Here is a 24,472-nt window from a genome sequence, read left to right on the forward strand (position 1 = left end):
GGCTGCATTTCAGCTGAACACCCTTGATTAAAGTCCCATCTGTTTACATGCTGAACCTGTGTGGTCAGAAGTAGCTAAGCACCATGGAGTTTGCTCCCAGGGAACTCTGCATAGGAGTGCAGTCATGTCGACCCTAAGAAATGGGGCATTATGCTGTGTAGTGTTGGCTCTATGGTGTCCATGCATGTATACATAATACCTCAGTAAATGAAATACATGCATTCCTGGACATTATTCTGTAACAGAAACTTTGGTACCAGAGGAAGGAATAACATGGAAAGGACAGGGATAGGTTCCTACACCACAAAAAAGAAGAGCACTTTAACATGTTTCAGCAAAACTTTTATTCAAAACTTACAATATGCATGTCTGAAATGAAACAACCAGGCCAGGTAAGTCTTGTATACAGACCACTTGAAGGCTTCTTCCAAAATGCATCCAGGGATGCCTGCCTTGCCTTTTTTCTTTTGTCATGTAGCAGCTTTGAGCACAGTTCTCCTCTCCGTACCCTCGACCAGGCAAGCAAGGGGCAGACTCCCCCACCCCGTGCTTGGTCTCTCTCTTGGCCATCCTCCCCTACACTCGAGCAGATGCAACTGCAGTAAACAGTGCTTCCAGGACCCCCCAAAGCACTGTTTACTGTGGAGGCGTCTGTGCCACCTGGCAAGGAGTGCCATTCCGGCCACACATTAGAGAGCTGCCTGCAGCAGCTGCAATTGGGTAGACGAGGAGCCACATGCTGACTTTGTCAGAGTGTGTGCCCCCTCCACAGCCCCCCCCAAAGACTTTGTTAAAAGGAGCTTCTTTCCTGGAGAATTTGTTAACTGAGGTGTCACTGTACTGGATCAACACAGCTGCCTGCGTTCTTGGAGTCTCCTTGCAGCTCTTGTATTTCACAATTTACCTCTGCCTACACCTGCTGCCATTGTGAAGGATTATCCCCTTTTTCTCCAGCTGCGGCAATCCCTGTCCTCTGCTTGCACTGCTCCTCCTGCTCTGAGGCTGATCATGGCCCAGCATGCTGACAGTGGCTACCAAGGAACATAGGTCAGACCATTGGTCCCTCTAGCTCAGTACTGTCTACACTGACTGGCAGCAGCTCTCCTAAGTTTCAGGCAGGGGACATTCCCAGGATTGAACCAAGGACCTTCTGCATGCAAACCTGCTGTTCTTCTGCTGAGTTCTGTCCCTTCTCCCAATATATTTAGGAAGCTACCTTATACTGAGTTAAACCATTGGTCCATCTAGCTCAGCATTGTCTGCACTGACTGGCAGTGGCTCCCCTTTCTCCCAGCCCTGTCTGGAGATGTTGGGGATTGAACCTGGGACCTTCTGCATGCAAAGCAGATGCTCTACTGCTGAGCTATTGGCCCTTCCCTGTAGTCTCTGAGTTTTCCTCTCTGCTGTTCTGAGTGGGGCCTTCTTTCTTCCAAGGGGTTCAACAGAGGCTTAGTGGGCCAATGTCCTGTCACCAGCCATGACTTATGTGGACAGCAATGTACCGGGTGAGGCTGCCAATAGTTTGCTTCTAAAGTTTACTCCTTCAACCTACAGCTGACTTGGATTGAGAACTGCTTCTCCTGCTTGCTGCCTTAGTTTGGAAGAGTCAAAGTCCTCTTATCTCATAAGAAATGATAGTATTAAATGACCCTACTTTAGAGGATGATAGAGAGAGTGCTAAATCTTGGCAAAGGAACTCGGTAATGTTCAGAATTAATTGGGGCATTCTCTTGGACGGGTTGCGGAGGACTAATTTGCAGTCGAGCTTTTAGATCAAGTTCTGCTTTTGGTGCCGATATTAAACTGGCCTTTTCCCAAAGGAAATACAAGGATGTTGTTGCCTTCGCTTCATTCCTTGGAGGCAGCTTGTTGCATACAAGACTCTTGCTTTTGCCCATAGTTTTCAACAGGTGGCTCTTGAGGTTATGGCTCAGAAACTAGAGTGCTTACTGCCAGGGCTAGAACTGGGAACTCACAGGTCAAGACACTACAGCGGAGGTTGACCCATTAGGGCAAATGCAGCAGCGCCCCACCAATCGTAGTCTGCTTTCAGGCAGCCCCCACCTTCCTGCCTACTTACCAGTTCAGAGAGTGGCCCTGGCTGTCAGTTTCCTCCTTCTGAGTGTTGCTCCTTGTAGAACTCAGCAGGGAGGACGGAGACAAAACCAGAATTAGTTGGCTGTGCCTGTCATTGGCTCTGGCTCCACCTACTGTTGGGCTCCCTGCTTTTTGCCCTACCAGTCCCAGTGGGCACCAGCCACCACTGTAGGCACAGCTGCCCTGATTAGTGAACGACCAGTGCTACAGGTTTGCAAAGAAAGCCAATGTGGTGCTTGTGAGGCGTCCTTCCCTGGCTCTCCCTGTCAGGTTCCTACCTGCTCGTAGTTACTGTCTGTCACTAGGCACCACCAGGGACTCCACCAGTCCGGACTGCTCTCTCTTATGGTTTCTCTCCCCGCTCTAGCACAGATCTCAACAGATCCCCCTGCTAGGCAACCACCAGTAACTTCCCAATACTAGTATTCCCAGAGACTCTGAATACTGGTATTGTTATTCTCTTCACCGCTGCCACCATTTATTACAGTTCCCCTTCAGCCTTGGTCATTACCTTACCCTCCCTTCTGGTCTGTGAAACCCCAGCCAAGGATCAGGCCTTTGGTAAACCAAATTAAGTATTTATTACAGATAACAAAGCTAACAAGATTAACAAGATTTCTTCTTAAGGCACATAAGCATATGGTTTTACTCAATACTAATCTGAACTCCACCTCCCTCCTGGCAAACAACTCTCTAAACCCCACCAACCAACCCACTCAGTTCTCTTCTCCCCCCCGATTCCACTCTCACTCTTCCTTTTATACATTCAGCCATTTTAAACACTCAGCCAATCATCTCGCATTCTACTGCCCATTCACTCCCCCTCCTCTTTCACTCCACTTACCATGTATCTTCTAAAACAACAACACTTACCATATATACATTAATATAGGAACATCACAGTGCTCTCCAGATATTGCTGGATTACATCTCCCATCACTCTTGACGATTGGCCGCACTGGCTAGGGCTAATGGGGTTTGGAGTCCGACAACATCTGGAGAACTACAGGCTCCCCATCTCTGCTCTAGATGATACTAAGCCTTACTAAGTGATTAGATACTGGTGTAATTCTCGCCACACAGGCTGGCTGTTAAAAAGACCTCTGGTTGAGGTTGGGACTTTGCCTGAGGAAAAAAAGGCTTCACTGCAAAAGATACAGGCCATAATTCATCAAAATTAGTCACAACAAAATCCCCCTGAAAGCAGTTGGACTGATCCTAGGCACATTTAGAGTAAGCCCCATCGAAGTGATTGGGGGGTTGGTCAGAATGATGTCTTTGAGTCCCCTCCAAGCCTGTGGTTTTGTAGCTGTAAGGATAGAATTTATAGTGGAAGGAATCTACTGTACCGGTCAAATCAGTCTCTTTGTTCAGGTAATGGGTCTGGCCAAGTCTGTCAAGTACCCAATTTACATGTCTAAAGACCCAGTCAAGGGCAGATGTGTTGCCATAGGAACAAGTAGCTGGTGATGCTCTTTCGTGAGGGTGGTTCCCCACCCCCTATCCTAGTGCCAGGGGATAGCCTATGTGTGGTTTTAGTCTGATGTGGAGCTGGGAAGAGACAGAGGGGCTGATTGCTCTTTGTGATGAATCCAGAGCTATGGCTTTGGGGATTCCCCTAGAAACCTAATGGGGAAGCAGAATCTGTTGGAATGTTAATGCTGTGAGCTCCTTCCACCTTATGCTCAGCTTGTATTTATGTGTAAATAAAACCATTAACATAAAGACACCACGGCCTCCAGTGATTTTCATTCCAAGGAAACTGAACTCTGGGTAAGAACTGGAACCCCTGGAGTCTCTCATTGCTTAGGGACTAGGGTGCGTGCAACAATATTGAATCTTATTCTGAGTAAGCACACGTAAAGTCAGGCTGCATATCCCAGAATTAGTAGTAATTCTCTTGAGCTGGATGTCACCTACCCCTTCTCCTTTTCTTCCCCAGACAAAAATGATCAGCACCGTTCTCTGCCTACAGAGAAGTCCACCCAGGAATCCAACAACCATTTCCAGTGCAAGAAACCCTTTTGCTCGCCAAAAGGGGGAAGATTTCAACTCTAGTACTCCAAGAAATTGTCAACTCTGTTTAGGACAAGGGATCAAATTGCTAAGGAAATACATGGGAGGACTGTCTACCATTTTGTGAAGAAGAATTTATTGCACCAAAGTCAGCAAACATAATAGGCTTCAGTTTTATAAAAGTTACAGATGCAAAAATCCTTGGCAAAGTCTGCGGTGATGCTACAGTATATAGAAATATGTATATTTTCCTCATTTGTTGAAAAAATCAGGCAATAAAAAGCCAATAGCATGCAATTTTGCAGGCCGGTTCACATGTCAGCCCGAACAAAAGATGCAAAGATGCTGTCTTCCTGCGCCAGGAGATTCTCAGGTGTGTCATATTCCAAAATGACCCCTCGTTTCATCACAATCACCAGGTCTGCCGTCAGGATGGTGTGGACCCGGTGCTGCAGTTAAAAGATATATCTAAATTATTTCATTTTTTCTCCCCGTATAGCATCAGAGACATAGATTTGAGTTCATACAGTCCTTGGGCCACTGATGCAAACCAATAAATGAAGAAAGTTAAAATCTAAATGAACGTAATATATTTCTATCACATAGGTACACAAAAATGGCAAAACTTTGCAAAAAATAGATCTATAGCTTATAGAATGTACTAACCAATCTTACGTGGCTTTGCAACATTGCACTTGTGTGTAATATTGCATAAATATGTTCTAAAATAGCTGGCTGTGCTATCTGGCTTTCAGAACATATTTATGCAATATTACATACTATGTTTGCATTGCAATGTTGTAAAGCCAGCCCTGTTCTTCACCAGTTATTTGTTTCCAAAGAGCTGTTATTGGTTTGGAATGGGGTGGGGGGTGGACCTCAGGCTCAGGGGACAAATGCAGCCCTGCAGGCCTTCCTATCTTCACCAGGCAATTCTCTCTCCTCAAGGCACACTGCTTCTTTCCAGACCATGCCCCTCAGCAATCCTGATCCATGTCTCCCTGAAATACTTTTCCATAGCTTTAAGTGTCCTCTCTGTCATGGTGCTACTTGCTTGCCTGGATGGAGAGAGGTGTGTGTAGGAACTAGGGATGAAAAGATCTGTCAATTTCAGTTCTCTCAGTTTCTCATTTTTCCAGTCTTAAATTCACTCCTCCACATTTCTGCAGTGATTTGTGAATTGTTTTTTTAAAAAATCCTCATGAAATTTCTCTAGCATTTTAGTGCAAATTTCTCCTAATATTTCTGTACATATTTTTGTAGGCAGTTTAGACTAACGTACATATTTTTTGCAAGCAATTCATCCTAACATAATGCATTTTTGTCTGTTATTTTCAGCAATATGTTTGTTTTGTGCACACTTTCCCCCTACATATGCGTTTTTGTAAACATTGTTTGGTTGGCGAACTGGATTGCAAAATTCAAACAAGTGTGAGTTTCAAAGCATGGCTGTGTTTTGGTTCTCATATTGTTTCGGAAAGTGCACATTTGATGAATTTGGCATGCAATGTGAACTGGATGGAATGGAAGGGTGTTCCAAAGCTCTGGAGAACAGTTGCACAAAAGGCCTTGCTAACCTGGCATTCACAGATGTTGATACCCACAGAAGGTCCTCCTGAGATGTTCTCAAATATCAGAGTGGTGATTGTGGGTTTAGGAGCAGAAATTTGACTGTTCGCATGTAAAGGCAAACCCTACCAAATGTGCATTTTTTGAAATAATATGCAAACTGAAACACAAATATCTTTTGATACTTATCCAAATTTTGCAATGTAGTTCTCCAGCTAACAAATATTGTGGGCTTCCCCCAGGCACCTGGTTGGCTACTGTGAGAACAGGATGCTGGACAAGATGGGCCACTGGCCTGATCCAGCAGGCTCTTCTTATGTTCTTATATAAAAATGCATATACTATGGCAAAGTGTGCATATAAATGCATACATTAGTGAAATAATGTAACAAAAATGCATTCTATTAGGGAAAATCGGTTTGCAAAAACATGTATACTAGGTAAAATTGCATATAAAATGTGTATAGTTGGGAGAAATTTACCCCCAAACAATAATGGAGTTTCACAAGTGTTTTTCTTTAAACTGATGTGGAAATGTGGGGAACTGTAAGGCTGAAAAAATAAGAGGCACTGAAATTAACATATATGCCCATCCCTAGGTGGGCTTCAGTATGAGAGGAGGTGGTGCTCTCTGAGAGAGCCAGCACTCCAACCATTTAGGACTTGGTTGTAGGAGCTAATGAAGATATGCATGTACTTTTTCCCCCCTTCATGAACGAGTGAAGGAGGCTTCAACTTTTCACACGGGAAAAAAAATGCTTGGAAAACACTGATCTCGAATGTCAGAATGCCCCAAGATTGGCTGTTCAGAGCTTGAACCACAAAGAAGAGTGTAAAGGACTGAAGAAAGTAATACCAGAAGGCCAGAAATCTTGTGGGGAATCCTGGGTCAAAACGGGATTTATTTGTTCATCTTCACCAAAGTGGTGAAAAGTCCACGCTCTTTGAGGAGATTGGCAGCTGTGTCGCACTCGACAAGTGTACCTTCAGAGAAGACTAAGACAAGGTCTGAATCCAGGATTTGAGAGACCCGGTGCTGGAAGGAAGAAAAGGAAAGAAAAAGAGAAAAGAAAAGAAAAGAAAAGAAAAGGCAAATGACAGAAAAGGACTGCCATGTGAAGAACAGGAAAGCTTAATATAAATATAGACAGACATGTTTCATTGAGAATTGAGGGGAGAGAACTATGTAAAGTAAATATGCAGGTATCAAAATCAGCATGGGGCTCCATATGAGAATCCAGTAAAGCAGCATTTATTCACTCCCATAATTACCTCCTTCAGTTTATTGGATGTGTATTATTGCCCCTCGTTTATCAGGATGCTCCAAACACTGTGGTTTGAAAGTTGAGAAAAATCACATGTAGGATCTTCTAGTTGTGACAGCCCTCTGTGCATGCAAATAGCTCTGTGCATATGCACTGAGAATGTGATTTTGCTGCAGCTTTCCTAATGTGCATAATTACAGCAGTTTAAGTGATCTCAGGGTAACTGCATGTAATTATCTACATACAGGATCTGCACAGCTGAAGTCATTGTATGGATTGAAATATGTCCTTGTATGGATTTTGATTCTGCTCAACATTTTTGGAGTAGTCCCAACTTAGGATTTAATGCCAAACTGGCCATGTTTGCATTTAACACTAAACCATAGTTCAGCACTACACATATGAGCTGGAAAAAGCCAGAGCAAAGACTTGGGCTCGCATGCTCCCCATCTCCTCTTCTTGCATGGCTAGGAGAAGGACATCTGTTTCTTTTCATTTAACTTTCTCAGAATCCTGACTTGTCTTTATGCATGAACCAGAGGTCGTGGTTTTAAACAAACATTGGTTAATTAAACAGGCCAGCTTTCATAACCAATGGTTTGACTGGCTAGAGTTTGTTTTAAACCACAATTTCTGGTTCATATGTAAAGACAGGCCAGATTCTGAGAAAGTGAAACTAATCCCTGGAGAGCTCCTCCTCTTGGCTGTGGAGGAGCAGGAAGGAAGGGAGCACGCAGACCCAAGGCTGACTCCTTTGTGCTGGTGCACGATTGCACTAAACTGTGGTTTGGTGTTATGTGTGAATTGGGTCATTGTTTCCACCAGATCTATTATTAAGTTTATCATCAACTGGAAAAATGTGGAAAAGATGTCCACCATGGAATTGCATACTTACAGCTATTATTACCACTGTGCGATCTGCAAAGGCGGTCATCACAACCTTCTGCAAAATGTTTTCCTAGCAAATAAGAGATGCAACAGTCACTGAATGACCACATAATAATAATAATAAAATTTTATTTGTTAGTCGCCCATCTGTCCGACTTAACGGACACTCTGGGCAACTTACACAATATAAAATACAATATAAAACATATGCATACAACAGTCATAATATTAACATCAGTTCATCTAAACCATCCTTCAATAATACAGCATAATAGCAACCCACCCCAGAGATCCCATAGGCCTGCCTGAATAGCCAGGTCTTTAAGGCTCGGCGAAAAGCCATCAGGGAGGAGGCATGTCGAAGGTCAAAAGGAAGCAAGTTCCAGAGGTTGGGGGCCACGATTGAAAAAGCCCTCTCTCTGGTCCGCACCAGCCTAGCTGTTTTTACCGGTGGGACCGAGAGAAGGTCTTGTGAGGCTGATCTTGTTTGGCGGCATATTTGGTGAGCTTTTTGCACAGGTGGATTTTGACCACACCAACAGAATGTGGTGTGTCAATAATCTGTGTCAGGATCTTGCATGGCCATGGTTAAAATTCTCTCCACTAAAATCTATAAAATTAACCCAACACAGCTGCATCATGAGTGACCACCTATACACCTATCTGTATAAATCAGGCCTGAATTAGATGCTGGAATCAAAAGTGAGCTGACAAAGACAGAATCTTATCAGTTCTCTTTACAAAAATGCTCAGGAACCACCAATCCAGACTCCTCATTGAAACAGAGGAGTCATTGAAACAGGACTGTAAGGAACTCAGTGGGATAATGAACCTAACCCTTCTCTCTCTCTCCCCCACTTCCAATTTCTCAAAGTAGGAATGAGCAACATTCTCCAGTTTAGGGGCTGGACTTTCCCGACAAAGCTATTTGAGGGATAGATAGGCCCTCTCATCAGGTCATGAGGGCAAGGTGTCACATCTGACCTGGAAGGCATTCTGGTGGTAGGGCCTCTGCAATAATGCTTTACCATTTGACGCTTGAGGGAATTAGTCTGAGTTCTGGATATTAATGTAACGTTACAATAATGCTTGGAAAAACAGAAGGGAGTAGAAAAAGAGGAAGGCCAAACAACAGATGGATTGATTCCATAAAGACCTGAACTTACAAGATCTGAACAGGGTGGTTCATGACAGATGCTGTTGGAGGTCGCTGATTCATAGGGTCGCCATAAGTCGTAGTCGACTTGAAGGCACATAACAACAACAACGCTCCATGATTTCCTACTACCCGGAAGAACATAACATCCTGGTGGATCAGGCCAATGGCCCATCTAGTCTAGCATCCTGTTCTCACAGATGCCCACAGGAACCCTGCAAACAGGACTTGAGTGCAAAGAGCGCTCTCCCATCCTGCCTTTTCCAGCAACTGGTATTCAGAAGCATGCCACTTCCTATCATGGAGGCAAAGCACAGCCATCGTGGCTAGTAGCCACTGCCAGCTTTTCTTCCTCCATGAATTTCTCTCATCCTCTTTTAAAGCCATCTAAATTGGTGGCCATCACTGCCTCCAGTGGTAGAGAATTCCATAGTTTAACTATACGCTGTGTGAAGAAGTACTTGCTTTGGTTTCTCCTGAATCTTTCAACAAAAACATGCCCATTTTTTGTGCTTTGGAATAGTGCAGGTATGGAGAACCTCAGGCCCAGGGGTCCAAATACAGCCCTCCAAGTCTCTCTCTTTGGTCCTCTAGATTCTCCCCGGGCTATGCTTATGAGGAGAGACTGAAAGAACTGGACATGTTTCCTCCTCAGCCACACCCACTTTCCCTAAGCCCCACCCTAAACTGGAGAAGACAGTGGGTGTGTGAGTGGGTATAGAAATTAGCCTACTGTACAGAGCTAAAATTTACATTTGTTACTCTGTGCTTTTTTTTGCCACTGTCCTCACACACCACTAGAAACCTCAGAAAGATGCTCAGAAGAGAATGTGGCCTTTGGGCTGGAAAAGATTCCCTTCCCTTGAAGTAAGCGAAAGAATGTCCTCTACATGGCTGGTGTTAACGTGCTCTGCCCAGTTTTGTCCCACCACTGGCATGTGGCCCCTGGAAGGTTGTCCAGAAGAGAATGTGGCCCTTGGGCTGGAAAAAGCCCCCCACCATTTTTGTTGTTGTTATATGCCTTCAATTCAATTGCAACTTACGGTGACCCTATGAATCTTTTTTGGATATATTCATATGGTTTTCATGGTAAGAGGTATTCAGAGGTGGTTTACTATTGCCTTCCTCTAAGCCTACGGCACCTGGTATTCCCAGGCGGTCTCCCATTCAAGTACTAACCAGGCCTGACCCTGCTTAGCTTCCGAGATTAGACAAGATTGGGCACGTTCAGGGTAGTATGGCCACAGGCCCCCACCCTTGGAACAGTATCTTAGGAAAAACTACTTAGGAAAATGGCAACAGCAGAGCAATAGTTTCTTACTCACTGTGGCCATATCGATGGATGCCGTGGCTTCATCCATGATGAGGATGCTGCTCTTCCGTACAAATGCTCTGGCCAAGCAGAAGAGCTGTCGCTGGCCTACGCTAAAGTTCTCTCCTCCTTCAGTGACCATAGCATCTGGAAAAGGGAGTAAAAAGCCATGAATTATAGCACTGAGTGACTAGCAATCATGAGCTTCATTCAATGAACATAAGGAACTGGAATAATGACCTGGGCTATGCGCCATTGGGCAATGGCACCAAAGCACAGGAAACCGGTGGTAGCATCCTAGCACCTGCACAGTGGGACAATTCCTCCTTTTGATCTGCTGTCACTAGGAGCTGGTCATCTCCTTGTGCTAGTACTGCAGCAGCGAGTTATTTCAATATATGAAATGGAATTGCTTATAGCCAGAGGGGGGTCCCAAACTGTGGTCCCATGAGCTTCATTCAGGTGGTCTGCAGCATGACCACATTAAATATTCATATGGATTTTTAATTATATTCTTATAGCTTCTTTTCTTATCTTGCATTGTATTACAGCTGGAATTCTATGGAATGCAAATTGCAATACAACAAATAACAAGACATAAGAGAAGCAATAAAAATACAATTAAAAATCATATAGCATCCAGCACAGTGTGTTACAATTGCAGCAACAAACTGGCCTAGTGTACAAAGGTAAAATGGTTACTCTGCCCACGTTTGTCTCTCTGCCCCATCAGGTTGCTTGTTTTAGTTGCAACAGTTGATACCTGTACTTGGATCACTACTGGTGCTGGTTTTGTGAAAAGCTTCACTGGAAGCACTTGATGATTTTTAGGGGAAATTGTCATGAAAGGCTGAGAAAGTGTTTGATTATTAAAGTGACTCCTGATTGGCTAGAATCCTCCATGTGATCAATGTGTTGCCCTTACTCTAATAGACTTCATTTGCAATTAATGATATCAGCACACAGCTAAATCTGAATGGGTACATAGCACTGTGCCACTGTCACAACCTATACATGATTCCTGATTGGCTAGGACAAAGAATGAAACAGAGAAACAAGTGGCCTGGAGCAGAGGAGAGAAACAATGGTTGCGAACAGGTGCAACAAAAGTAGGATTAAGGGTTTGGGGGGAATTGCCCACCCCCAAATGACTACTTTTGGGGTGAAAAATGAAAACCATTCAGTTCAGCATTCTATTGCAGCATCTGAGTGTGACATTCCTAATGAGATGCCCACAGTTTCTCGAGAGTGCATAGAAACCTGCTTGACACTTGCCCCCTCCAACATCAGCCAGTGCTCACATTGTTGTTGTTGTTTTGTTTTGTTGTTTAAAGAGGAAAATATTGTTCTGATCTGGGAAAATTCAGGTGGTTCAGCCTCTTGATTAGCCTTATTAACACACTGCAACATGACTCAGTTCGGCACATGTTGGTCTAGTGTGGAACAACATGTTACTAGCAGCAAGATGCCTGTCTCCACAAAATAAATGGGGCATGGTTTATGCCCAAGTTGAGGAAGGCCAGTGGTGTGTAGTGGTTAGAGTGTTAGATTAAGAATGGGGAGACCCAGATTCAAATCCCTACATAGCCAAAATGCTCACTAGGTGACTTCGTGCCAATCACTATCTTCCAGTCTAACCTACCTCACAGAGTTATTGTAAGGATAAAAGAGAAGAGAGGAGAACCTCAAGGGCCTTGGAGAAAGGTGAGTAATACATGCAATTAATAAATAAATAAGTTTCACATACAATTTTGTAAAATGGCAGAATTTAATTTCTAACCCTAAACATTTTTTCCCAGATTTTGCAAGGGAAATTTTGACTTCAAGGGATGCTTTTCAAAAATATTAATCTTAAATTCCTGTTGCTGACTTGTAAGGCAGTATCGACTTGTCATTTTCAGCAATTCAGAAACATTACATCTTGGTTGAAGGTGTATGGGGTGGGGAATTAAAATGAAAAAGAAATTCTACACAAATTCAAGTCAGAAGAATTTCTTTGACCACTACCCACCCTCTCCTTTCAGCTCTGTGTTATATACACTTTCAGCTACTTATTTGTGGTGTCTTATTTTTACATGATTACCCAAGAGTTTTTAAAGTGTACACCCCAGAATGTTATGTGTGAATGAGACAACCAGGAGATTAAAAACACATGGATCACACATATGAATTAATCAAAACCAGGATTGTCTGAAATTCTTTATCAAGTATATACCTGCCCACAAACCCAGGTTTGCTGCAACATAACTTGTGGAAAGGCTCTTTGCAACATTAAGCAGCGAAATCATTACTTTGCATGCTGGAGTCTTGTTTTTAATTGAATGTGTTGGTGGAGCTAAAAAAGTATCATAATTATTTCCAATATACCCACCTAGACCACCTGGCAATGCCTTGACCATGTTCTTCAACTGGGCAATCTCCAGAGCTTCCCAAAGTGTTTCATCTGTACATTTGCACTCTGGATCCAGATTAAAGCTAAAGAAAGGAAGATGTAGAAATGCTCAGAGTTTGCTATTGAATGTGCTGTGCACCTTCATCCGCTGCAAGCCCAGTTTGAAGTATGTTCCCTAGTAGGGATGGAAGGTTCTATCCATTTTGGTTCTTTAGGTTTCTCATTCTTCCCATCTGAAATTCAGTTCTCCACATTTCTGCAGCAATTTGCATTTTTTTTAAAAAAAAAACAATCCTTGTGAAAATTCTTCAGCATTTTAGTGTGAAGCTCCTAATTATTTTTGTGTGCAGTTTTGACCAATGTACACATTTTTGCAAGCAATTTCTCCTTAATATAATGCATTTTTGTATGTTATTTTCACCAATATATTCATTTTTATGCACGCTTTCCCCTAATACAAGCATTTTTGTAAACATTGATTGATTGGAGAACTGTGTCGCAAAATATGGATAAGTGTGAATTTCAAAGTATTGCTGTGTTTTGGTTCCCATATTGTTTTAGAAACTGAGAATCTGATAGATTCGGCTTTCAATGTGAACAGAATCAAAGTTCTCCCCCATCCCTATTGCTGGACTACTCATCTGTTCAGGCAGCCATTTGACCCTGGACGTTGACCCTTGGAAAAACTGGGCAGATATACTTCCTCACTGCACCTTCCTGGCTTCCTTTGCCACTGGGAGATGTGAATGGAGTACAGAGACCACAAGTTTGTTTACTTTCTTATGTTTATATCCTGCATTACTTCTATCATGAAAAACAAGGCAGTGTATGTGTAGTCCTTGGGCAGTCACCCATTCAGACCTGCTTAGCTTCAGCAACGTGGTGGGCTCATGTGTCCTCAGATCATATCCTAGGATCCTTTTTTTTAAAAAAAATCTCCTTCTTCCTATGGTACATTTTCCCCAGAATAAAAGAATCAGAAGAATGGGAGAGACAGCAGGGAAGAGCACAAGCAAACCTGAGACCTACTCTTGATCCCCCTAGAGGGTGGAATAATATAATCTAAACATGTCCAAGAGCATCAGATCTCTTATCTTCTGCAATGGCATGGAACTCTGGGGCCAGATATCAATGTGGGGAGCATGGAGCAAGATTGCTCAGGTTCTGCACCAAAATAAACATATTTTGTGCCCAAATTCTAATCCCTCCCCAAATAATAATTTGAATGAAGCCTTGTATAAGGCTTGTTTGGCACTGATTTTGTTCAGTACATATTGTTGTTGTCATTTTCTGAACCTCACTTGGGAACATTCTCTCCCAGCTTTCCAACACAGAGGAGGCCAAGATCTCTTCTCGATCATACCAGAATGCAGGACACAGAATAATGGGCTCAAGCTACAGGAAGACAAATTTCAGCAGAACACCAGGAAAAACTTCCTAACTGTTAGAGCAGTTTGACAATGGAACCAATTACCTAAGAAAGTGGTGGGCTCTCCAATGCTGGAGACATTCAAGAGGCAGCTAGACAGCCATCAGAAGAACACAATAACATAAGAAGGGGCTGCTGGATCAGGCCAATGGCCCATTTAGTCCAACATCCTGTTCTCAGAGTGGCCAACCAGGTGCCAATGGGAAGCCTGCAAGTAGGACCTGAGTGCAAAAGCACTCTCTCCTCCTGCGGCTGCTGGTAACTGGTTTTCAGTTTTCATATGTAAGGTATGCTTTAACCTGGATTCCTGCATTGAGCAAGGGGTTGGACTTGATGGCCTTATAGGCCCCTTCCAGCTCTACAGTTCTGTGGTTCTATGAACAACATTTAGGTGGGCCTAACTGTCTGCAAGCCCACCATAACCAACATTCTGTCTGTCTGTCACAGTCTCTGAGGAAAGTGGGTTGGGCTATGGGAGGAGACTGTATGGTCTGAAGGCACATGAGGCCATCACTTTGCCAAAGCTAAGCAGGTCTGGGACTGGTCAGTGCCTGGATGGGAGACCATCTGTGAACCATATGTATGCCGCCTTGAGTTTTCCATTATGAAAGAAAGGTGGGATATAAATGCAAGAAAATAAACAAATAAATAAAAATGTGTGTGCATACAGAACCCATAATTAATTAAAAGCCACAGCTAGAATTACAAGGGTGGTCCAAAATCAATGAATGACTTTTGCTTTCTCATTTAGCACTTCCAGGTGAAGGATGCTTTGGCTATAAAGTATTCTGATTCAGGCTGTGAGTGGTATGTTTCAAGCAAGGGATCCTTGTGCGAAAATTCTAAGCAAGTTTGTATCTGTGCTTTGTGTAGCCCTCTTTAGCAGTCAAATCTGTAAGTAACAGGGTGCAAAACTAACACCCAGAAGGGCCCTAGTTGTGCTTGGGGGACATTTGGATGAGTTCTGTACATTATGCCAACCATGTTTGAAATTTCTGGGCCCACAGCAACCCTGCAGGTAGAGAATCCAGCCAAGTGAGCTACAAGAGGAGGCATCTGCACTTACCGAATGGAACCACTGAACAATATGGGGTCCTGGAGGATTATGGATAGCCTGGAGCGCAACATGTCAAGTGGCAGCTTTGAAATGTCAATCCCATCAATAACAATCCTTCCTGTTTGAAATGACAGAGAGCAAGGCGGGAGGAGACGCACAATGAAATGTAGGTAAAGCATACAGAAAGATACAAGAGCACCTGGAAACTATGGCAAAACAGGACAGTGCTTTGGGGGTAGACGTCTAGGGCTCCACTCAGCAGAATGAGCAAGAGGGCCCCAAATGAAGCAGGGCTGGTGTTATCGCATTTTGAAGTAATACACTTTACCATCTAAAGTTACTTTGAGCCAGTCACTGCCTCTTAGCCTAACCCACCTCACAAGGCTATTGTGAGAATAAAATGGGGAGGGGAAGAACCATATATTCATTTACAAAACCCTGGACAGGTCCAGGGTACCTTAAGCACCACCTGAACCCTTATATCCCAGCTTGATCACTGAGATCATCTGCAGGAACAGCTCTGATCACCCCCTGAGTTGGAGAGGCTCGTTAATGACATGAAATCGAGCCTTCAGTGTCATCAACCCAGTTCCCTGGAATGCTCTGCCAAGAGAGATTCAGCAGGCACCTTTTGTTTTAACTTTTAAAGGCCTGCTGAAAACCTTTCTATGTCACCAGGCTTGCAAGCAATTGAGAAATAGCTTTCTGCAATTAATGCAGTCAATGATTTCTGATTATATGGTTTTATTGCATATCTACGTATGTTGTAAACAGCTTTGATTTTTTTATGAACAGAGGTATATAAATATTTATTTAAAATAAAATAAAACAAACATATGCCACCTTGAGGTACTTTAGAGAAATGGTGAAATATAAATGTAATAATAAATGAAGAACCCCCCCAAGACTGTTAAGTCCATTTGGGGAAAGTGAAGTAATACCATCTAGAGAGCGGGGTAGGGGGATATAAGACCAGGGACGGCCCTACCACTAGGCAGATGGAGGCAGTTGCCTCAAGCAGCAAATGCTGGGGGGAGAGAGTGGACCGAGCACAGCATTATTCAAGTTGGCTATCGCTAATGGGAGTAGGAATCCAACAGCATCTGGTGGGCATCATGTTGGCTACCCTGGTATAGAGCCTATGCAAGTACAAATTATATGTGCATAGGCTCTGTGTGTGCTATTGGGAACCCCGCCAAAGGCAAGGTCCCTAACGGTACACTCGACAGAGCCTATGTGCATACGGAACGTGCCCAATATCAGCAATGCTAAATATCACAAGCAATGCTAAATATCACATTTGAAGTAGCTCAAATGTTTTTCTTTGCTTGCACTTGAGTGAATGTACCTTTTAGGGTCATAATACCGTTACTCATGAGCTCACAATACAAACCCAACGGCTTGGCTTTTCTGGCCAGCCAGCTTCCTCCTTAAAACGTCAATTAAGCTCTGCTTGATCAAACACAGCTATCAATCAGCCCTAAATGAACCTACTGGTGGGGGTGGGGGAAAGAGCTTAACTTTAATTAAGAACAGGAGCAGCAGCAACATGAATGTGGCACTTCTGGATCCATAGTCTTGCTCAGCCTAAAGGGGTGGCAACCCTTTACTGATCTAATGCAGCCTGAAATGGAATTATTGACGGATGCCCCCTTTTGGTTTTCTCCACCCCCTCTCTCCCATTCTCTTTTGTTCTTCCCATAAAGGAAATATTTTGATTCTGCACTACATGATTAATGATGCTACTGGGGGGATAATGCACGACATGTTGAATATAGGAGCAGAGAAAGAGCAGCACCTCATGCAGCTGTCACTATCTGAGGCTGATCTAGCACAGCCAGGCAATAGGATCTGGCCCTTTTTTTCTTCTTGTATGTTCCAGCTTTTCATTTTGGGTGATTGGCTGTGTAAGTCTGTAGCTGCAAGAAGAGGGAGACTGGCACTGAACCAATGTTCAGAGGTTGCACAGATGAGGAGATAAGACGGAATAGGCTAGGGATATGGAATCTGTAATGTTCCAGAAGTTTGCAGGACTACAGCTCTCAACATCCGTAACCGGCCAGGACTGATGGGAGTTTAGAGTCCAACATCAGGAAGGTCACAGATTCCCCACCTCTGGGATAGGCAGAGAGTGACACTGGATTCCCACTGATTTAATATTTCCTAAGTCATGCCTGCAGGCAGCAAAATGATTTATTGAGCTCCTAATAGGCTTCTATTAGGTTGGCGGGGGAGAGATAAATATATTCATATTTCAATGTGAATCTACCTGATTTACACTTCCCAAACGAAGTACATGATGTATGGATGGAAAGATCTGTCGATTTCAATTTCAGTTCAGTCAGTTTCTAATTTTTCCAATTTTACATGAAATTCTCCACTTTCTGTTGCAATTTGCATTTTTTTAAAAATTCTCATGAAAATTCTTCAGCATTTTAGTGCAAATTTCTCCTCTGACTCATGTACACACTTGTGCAAGCATGTTCACTTAATATATGCATTTCTATAAACATTGCTTGGTTGGACAACTGCCCTACAAAATTCAGATAAGTGTGAATTTCACAGGAAGTCTGTGTTAATGGTTTTCATATTGTTTTGGAATGTGCAAATTTGATAGACTCAGCTTTAAATGTAATCTGAATCGAATTTCTCCCCCATCCCCAACAGGGAGTAAAATGCAGCCATCCTTCCAAATTTGTACTTCTCTTAATTTTGTGATACAGTTCCTCCAACCAAAGAAATGTGTGCAAAAATCCATATATTAGGTGAAAGTATGCACAAAATGCATAGATTAGTGAAAAAAGCATAGAGAAATGCACTATACTGGGGAAACTGCTTGCAAAAATATAGGTGATATACAACTGTCATATTTAGAGTAGACCTTAGAGTAGAAATAAATGGAATTAAGATACTCAAGTAACTACTCTGAGGATGACTCACACTGGATCTTATTTATGTATGTTAAAGAGAAATGTGCTGACAATTTCTTGTGAGGACTTTTTTTAAAAAAAATCACAAACTCATGCAGAAATGTGGAGAACTGTACATAAAATTGGGGAAAAATGAGGAACAGAGAGAAGCTGAAACTGACCCTAACTATTCCACATAGGCTGATAAGTTTCGCTTGCCTTGGTTGACAGATTTTGCAAACCCTATGCTAAACAGCAACTGCTTCCGGGTACTTACCATCAAATATGTCTACCATTCTGAAGAATGCCAAGGACAGCGATGATTTTCCACTGCCAGTGCGACCACAGATGCCAACCTGCAAAATAAGGTTCATTGTGATTTTTTTAAAGCATTGCTGATGAATTGGGGGAGGAGATCACAGTGAGCAAATTCCCAAACTCACGATTTTTTAAACTAGCGATGGAGAAACACTTTATAGATGTTGAGTTTTAAGCCGAGTCTTGGCAGTGAAGTAGCTGGGGGAAGTGAGCTGTGAACACTTAAGGCTTCTGAGAGTTTTTAGGAGTCCCCTCTCAGCCTCACAGAGCTACAATTCCCAGAGCTCCCTGGGAAGAGGGATCGATTGTACTATAAACCACTGGTAAAAAAAGTGAAATGATTTAAGTTTGTGGAACCTTCTGGCCTGGTTTGATGTAAGTTTTGACATGCTTGAGAACTGGCTTCAGGTTGTTTTCATATCGGACGCACAGATTTTCAATCTTGATTTCCCCTTCTTGTGGCCAGTCTTTGGGAACTTGAGAAATATCTGAAAGATGAACAAAGGGAGTTGACTATAAATGCTTGGAACTGTGGTGGCTGGTGGTTCCGATGCCAGTGGGGCAATGAATCTGCTTTGGGTTTTTGTCCAAACTTTCAAGCAGCTGTCCAAGGTGCTGAAATCTATGCCCAAAATAGGTTCAGCACCTTGGACATCTCCTTGAAAGTTCGGACTAAAACCCGAAGCAGATTCATTGCTCCGCTGATATCAGAGCCACCAGTTTTCACTGCTTGGGAACCTTATTCATGTAACCAATTAAAAGCAATAGCAATCTTGTTTCACTCCCTAGCTTGTGTACGTGCAAGATAAGGCATTCATCTGCATCCAAAATAAGCAAAATGTGAAGCAAAAGAGCCCCCCCTTAATTAGCGGCTCTTGATTTAGTTATCTTTCATCTCCAGATAAAACAATAGTGTTAAGACTGTACACATTGTATGATATCTCAGCCATACTCAGAGATGACCCACTGAAATCAATGGACTTCAGTAACGTAAGTCCATTGATTTCAGTGGGTCTAACTTTGACTTAGTTGGACATCACTCATTAAGGAGTGCAAGGAGAGGGATTGCACTTACTGCCTCACCCCCTAAGCAGAACTTTTTTAATTGTATTTTTAATGTTTTTACTGTACTGTGTGTGTGGTTTTTTTACTTGTAAATTGCTTTGATGTTTTTAACAAAATAGCAGTATAGAAATATATTTATAAATAAATATAAAATAAATAACTTCGGAAAGAGCCTACACATGTAGAAACTGCAAAAAGTGTAGGGCTCCTTGACTGACTTATCTCATTGCACAAACAGAGCCTAGGGACATACAGTCTGTCCACAAGCACACTCTTCCAGAAGTTATACCTGTACAGGGCAGGAATGAGACATGATTCCCTTCTGCCTTCTATGTGTGTCCACTGTAGTGTGTTTACAGTCACTGTGAGCAACAACTTTGTTGTAATGGGAATACAAAAGTGGACAATCCAGACCAGTGTCAAACCTTTTAGCAGTGGTGGTGGCTTCTGTTTTTAATTATTTCTACTGCAGATGAAGGTGGTAGAAGCAGCAACAGCATAACTCACTCTGCTCTTGGTGATCCAGCTGCCATTTTCTTAATTCCAAATTGGCCTGCATGAAGCACTGTCCTGGGGCATTTTGGGGTTTTTTGGGGGGGAGGGGGACATTGTGGCAACTACAATATCATGGCAGCTGTTGTGTTCCTCCTCTCTCAAATACCCTGAAACAACACTGTGTCTGTGCCATTTGGGGTTAAGATAAATTGTGGGTGGCCTCCAAGGACAAAGCTTGGTTGCCACCATTGCCACTACCACCTGCAGCAAAGCAGAATTAGTAGTAACAGTAGAAGGTGCTCCTACTGCTAAAGGAGTCAGGTGGATTTTCAGCAAACACACTCCCTGCCAAATGGCCCCACAAATGAGGCTGTGATATTTGGGGGTGGGATCTGACTATACTATCTGTCTGTACACACATACACAGAGAGAGAGAGAGAGATGTTGGGTATGCTTTAACTAGGATTCCTGCATTGAGCATGGGTTGGACTCGATGGCCTTATAGGCCCCTTCCAACTCTACTATTCTATAATTCTATGTAATATGCACATATATAGCATGCATACATAGCACATGCATTCCCACAGTCTAAAGTGGCACAGTACACTCAAGGATCAATCTGTGTGAGTTAGGCCTTATATAATAATGATCCCATTACTGGAGTCAGAATAGAAGGTCAGCAAGCATTTTAACATTATTTACTTAAGTTCGTGCATTCATTCATTCATACATACATACATACATAAAAACACAAGGATGCGGCACCATACCCATGGTGGCATCATAGTTCTCTGACTCCATGTTGAGAAAACTGTTCACTTTCTTCACTGCACCCATTTGCACTTCTAGGTCTGCCAGATTTCTCACCACCCAGTTCAAATAATTGGTGATCTGCAATGATATAAGAGGACAGGGTCGCCATAAGTCATCGTCGACTTGGAGGCACATAACAACAACATGGGGAAAAAGAATGAAGACAGTGGCATCCTTTCATACCTGTTCTGCGGGATGGAAACTGGTTGCTGACTGTACAATGCGACTGAATGATTCTTTATTCAATAGTGAACCAAGTATCATTTTTGAAAGTAGCTAAATAAGTCATACTCAGAGTTAGATCCATTGACACCAATGAACTATCAGGTGCCATGGCTACTCATTCACACAGAGCATCAGGGAGAGAGATAGACTGAACAGAGTTCACTGCTCCTTCTTGCTCTCATCACTGCTTGCAGACCTGATCAGGGCAGGTATGCAAGACTATGACAATGAGGAAGAGGAGATGAAGATTTGGGATAGTGAGGAGGGGCACCGCTTGGATGTGAGCCTTGGCACATTTCAGAAGGTATCCCTGACACTTCCACCACAAACTTTTCCGCTCCCTTTCCTCATGTCCCTTCCCTCTGCTGAAATTTGGATTGCAAAATCCTCAGGACAGAGAGAGACCTGTTTTTGTTTTGCTGAATTTAATCTGTAAAGCACTATATACAGTGAGGAGGATTTATTGTAAGAAAGCAAGTTAGAGACAAAGGGGTGTTATCTAAATTCTACCCAGAGTAGACACATTGAAATTAATGGCCCTAAGTTAGTCATGTCTATTAATTCCAAGGGGTCTTCTCTGGGTATGACTAACACTGGATACAACCCAAAATTTATTAGTTAATTGTTAATTTATATTTAAATATCCAGCCTGACTTTCAATCAAAGTTCTCCTTTCAAGGTTCTTCACAATGTTACAGAAAGAAATAAGATTAACAAAATGAAAAGCAGGTCCCTTGCTGAAGGCAGAAATGAGGAAGGCTGAAGGCCACCGATGCTGTATTATTGTGATTACACAGCACATTGAAGTCCTTGCATACACTTCTGTCTTCCTTTCCTTGGGAGCACGCAGGGCCTGGGAATTGCCGTGACTTTATTATGATTTTTTCCAATTGGCTCATAAAGCCTGAAGCTGCTCCAAGTTGTTCCAAACTCCCTTGGCCCTGGCTTGAATCCATGTCTTCCTTTCAATATTGAGAAAGTTGGTAAGGGAACTGTGCATTCTGCTTTTTTAAAACAGTGGCTGTGAATCCAGCGGACTGGCGCACAAGGCACTGGAAAATTCTCCTGTGCAGGCCCCATCACAATGAGTGCAACCTGCACAAGAGGATGGTGCTGACTCTTGCAGAGGCTATTGATAACACTTGCAGGGCTGGGACATTCCCGGTAGATTGTGCCCAAGAGCTGTAAAACTACGTACTGTCAGTGCATAGAGGAGGCCCAAACCCACGAGGCCAGAAGTGGACCCTACAGAAATGGCAGCCATGGCCGCAGTAAGGACAATGAAAGCGCCCAAGTAATCCTGCAGAAGAAACAAAAGTAGGGAAACAGATTTATGCTACAAAGCAAAGCAGTAATATACAGACAATCCAATACATCAGTTCCATATTTTTCAACACACCTGTTCTGCTTCCATTTCCTCTGCATCAGTTGTGACAGGGGAGATGGGCCGCTACCGCTGCTGCACCATGCTCCCAGTTTTGGCAGCATTTTTGCACAGCAGAATGGGGTGTGGCAGCATGGTGGCAAGGGCAGCAGAGATCCAGTTTGGTGGCAGCAGGCACAAGTACACATGCATCTATGCCCCCTGTTGCCACCAACCAAGTCCTCCCTGCCACTCCAGCGCCCCCATATCCCAGTCCATGAGAGCAGCAGCACCACCATGGGAGCAAGGAGAGTGCCCCACTTGAAAAGCTGTGACTGTATGGATTGCTGCTGTAGTCAGCACTAGAGTGTCCAGATGCAGAAGAGAACAGGGCTCATGCTTCTTTAATAATTGTGCAGAAGAGGGAATTTTAGCAGGTGTTACCTTACATGGCAAGCTACATCTATTGCAATCCACAACTACTTTTTAAACATTGTTGGATCAGGCCAAAGGCTCATCAAGCCCAGTATCCTGTTCTCACAGTGGCCCTCCAGATGTCTCTGGGAAGCCTACAAGCAGGACCTGAGCGTGACAGTACTCTTCCCACTTGTGAATTTTTATTGTTATTTTCCAGTCTCTTAAACGGCATCCATCAACAAAGATAAAACAATATAATGAATAAGTCAAGATATACTTATACAACAGAGTCATACGTAGGGTTTCAATTCTGGAAGTGACAGAAAAAAGAGTGGGGGAGGAATACGAAATATTCAAGCCATGTTGGCATTTTCTGTTTTATTCTGTATGTGGGAGATCAAGTTCCAAATTGCTGCCAGATCTTCCTCAGCACCTTATAGATTATGCTAAATGCAGGAGTCCAGGTTGTTTTTGTTTTACTAATCCTAAATAAAAGCATAATTAATTGGTACATTTGTCCAGCTGTTTTCACTGTTTAAATAAGAAATAAATTCATACCAGATCGTTCAGAAAGAGTCTATTTACTAATAGGCAAAGAACCTTGCAGTTTACGAATGTGCCTATAGCCAACAGATATTTCTATCAAACTTTAAAAAGCGGGGACATCAGGCAGATATAGTGAATGCACCAGGGGAGCAGGAGACCTGACCTCCTCTCTGAGATATTGTACTGCCCTACCAATCTGTAAAATTGTAAAAATGCAGACACAATTTGGATTGGTCTTTCACAGTCCAATCCACTTCCTGTGTAGCTTGGAAGAATTCGGTAACATGAAGGTCCCCCAGCAACTTACAACATTGTTAAAAACAAAAGTAAATATACCATGCCATAAAAACAAAGTAATAAACAGCAACCACTCTCATACAGCCATAGAAAGCTTTGGCAGTACACTAATACAAACATCATCTCAGTCTTTCAAATGCCTGGGGAAAAAGATGTCTTTACCTGGCACCAAAAAGATGTCAATGAAAGTACCAGGGGGACCTCATGCCACCCTACTATTTTTAGGAGCCACCTGTGATTGTAAGGCGTTTTAAACTCTATATAATGTAGTATTTCAATAGTTGTAACTCACCCTGCGATCTTAGGATAAAGGGTAGGATAATGATGATAATAAAATAATAATGATAACAACAACAACGATTTCTGGCTCTTCTTTTCAATTAACAATATGTTTCCGGGCCAGATTCAAAGTGTTGGTTCTTACCTATAAAGCCCTTAACGGCATCGGACCGCAATACCTGGCGGAACGCCTCTCCCGCTATGTACCTACCCGGTCGCTGCGCTCGACGTCGAAGGCCCTTCTCCGTGTCCCAACGCATAGGGAGGCACGGAGAACGATAACTAGAGCTAGGGCCTTCTCAGTGGTGGCCCCCGAACTATGGAACGCCCTCCCTGATGAGATACGCCTGGCGCCTTCTTTGTTATCTTTTCGGCGCCAGGTAAAGACCTACCTCTTTGCCCAGGCTTTTTAAATTTAAATTTAAATTTCAAATTGTTAATTTTAATTTTTTTTTGTTGCAATCTTGTTTTCACATATGTTTTATAGTGCATTTTATTTATACTCACTTGTATTTTAACCTGTTTTTATTGTTGTACACCGCCCTGAGAGCTTATTACTAAAGG

At 42.9% G+C, this 24,472-nt stretch overlaps 1 protein-coding gene and 1 pseudogene across 7 annotated transcripts in view; both read right to left on the reverse strand.

The window, feature by feature from the left end:
* Window positions 1-4,214: 4,214 nt before the first annotated feature.
* The window catches only part of ABCC9 (ATP binding cassette subfamily C member 9), a 116,328-nt gene continuing 96,070 nt past the window's right edge, over window positions 4,215-24,472 (reverse strand). For 3 of the 7 annotated variants that reach the window (XM_061638375.1, XM_061638380.1, XM_061638376.1), the window contains 10 exons: window positions 22,205-22,306; window positions 20,739-20,859; window positions 18,766-18,896; window positions 18,368-18,446; window positions 15,191-15,299; window positions 12,675-12,778; window positions 10,317-10,450; window positions 7,843-7,905; window positions 6,539-6,718; window positions 4,474-4,562 (listed from right to left, as the gene is read on the reverse strand). In XM_061638375.1, coding sequence (XP_061494359.1) covers window positions 6,584-6,718; window positions 7,843-7,905; window positions 10,317-10,450; window positions 12,675-12,778; window positions 15,191-15,299; window positions 18,368-18,446; window positions 18,766-18,896; window positions 20,739-20,859; window positions 22,205-22,306 — 978 coding nt within the window. In that variant the 3' untranslated portion in view covers window positions 4,474-4,562; window positions 6,539-6,583. Of the gene's footprint in view, window positions 4,563-6,538; window positions 6,719-7,842; window positions 7,906-10,316; window positions 10,451-12,674; window positions 12,779-15,190; window positions 15,300-18,367; window positions 18,447-18,765; window positions 18,897-20,738; window positions 20,860-22,204; window positions 22,307-24,472 lie in introns of all 7 variants that reach the window. The other 4 variants (XM_061638377.1, XM_061638378.1, XM_061638373.1 and 1 more) reach the window with 2 other exon arrangements.
* On the reverse strand, window positions 10,122-10,240 carry LOC133363552 (5S ribosomal RNA; annotated as a pseudogene).

The sequence above is a fragment of the Rhineura floridana genome, chromosome 8 (genome assembly GCF_030035675.1).
Source record: "Rhineura floridana isolate rRhiFlo1 chromosome 8, rRhiFlo1.hap2, whole genome shotgun sequence".
NCBI lineage: Eukaryota > Metazoa > Chordata > Lepidosauria > Squamata > Rhineuridae > Rhineura > Rhineura floridana.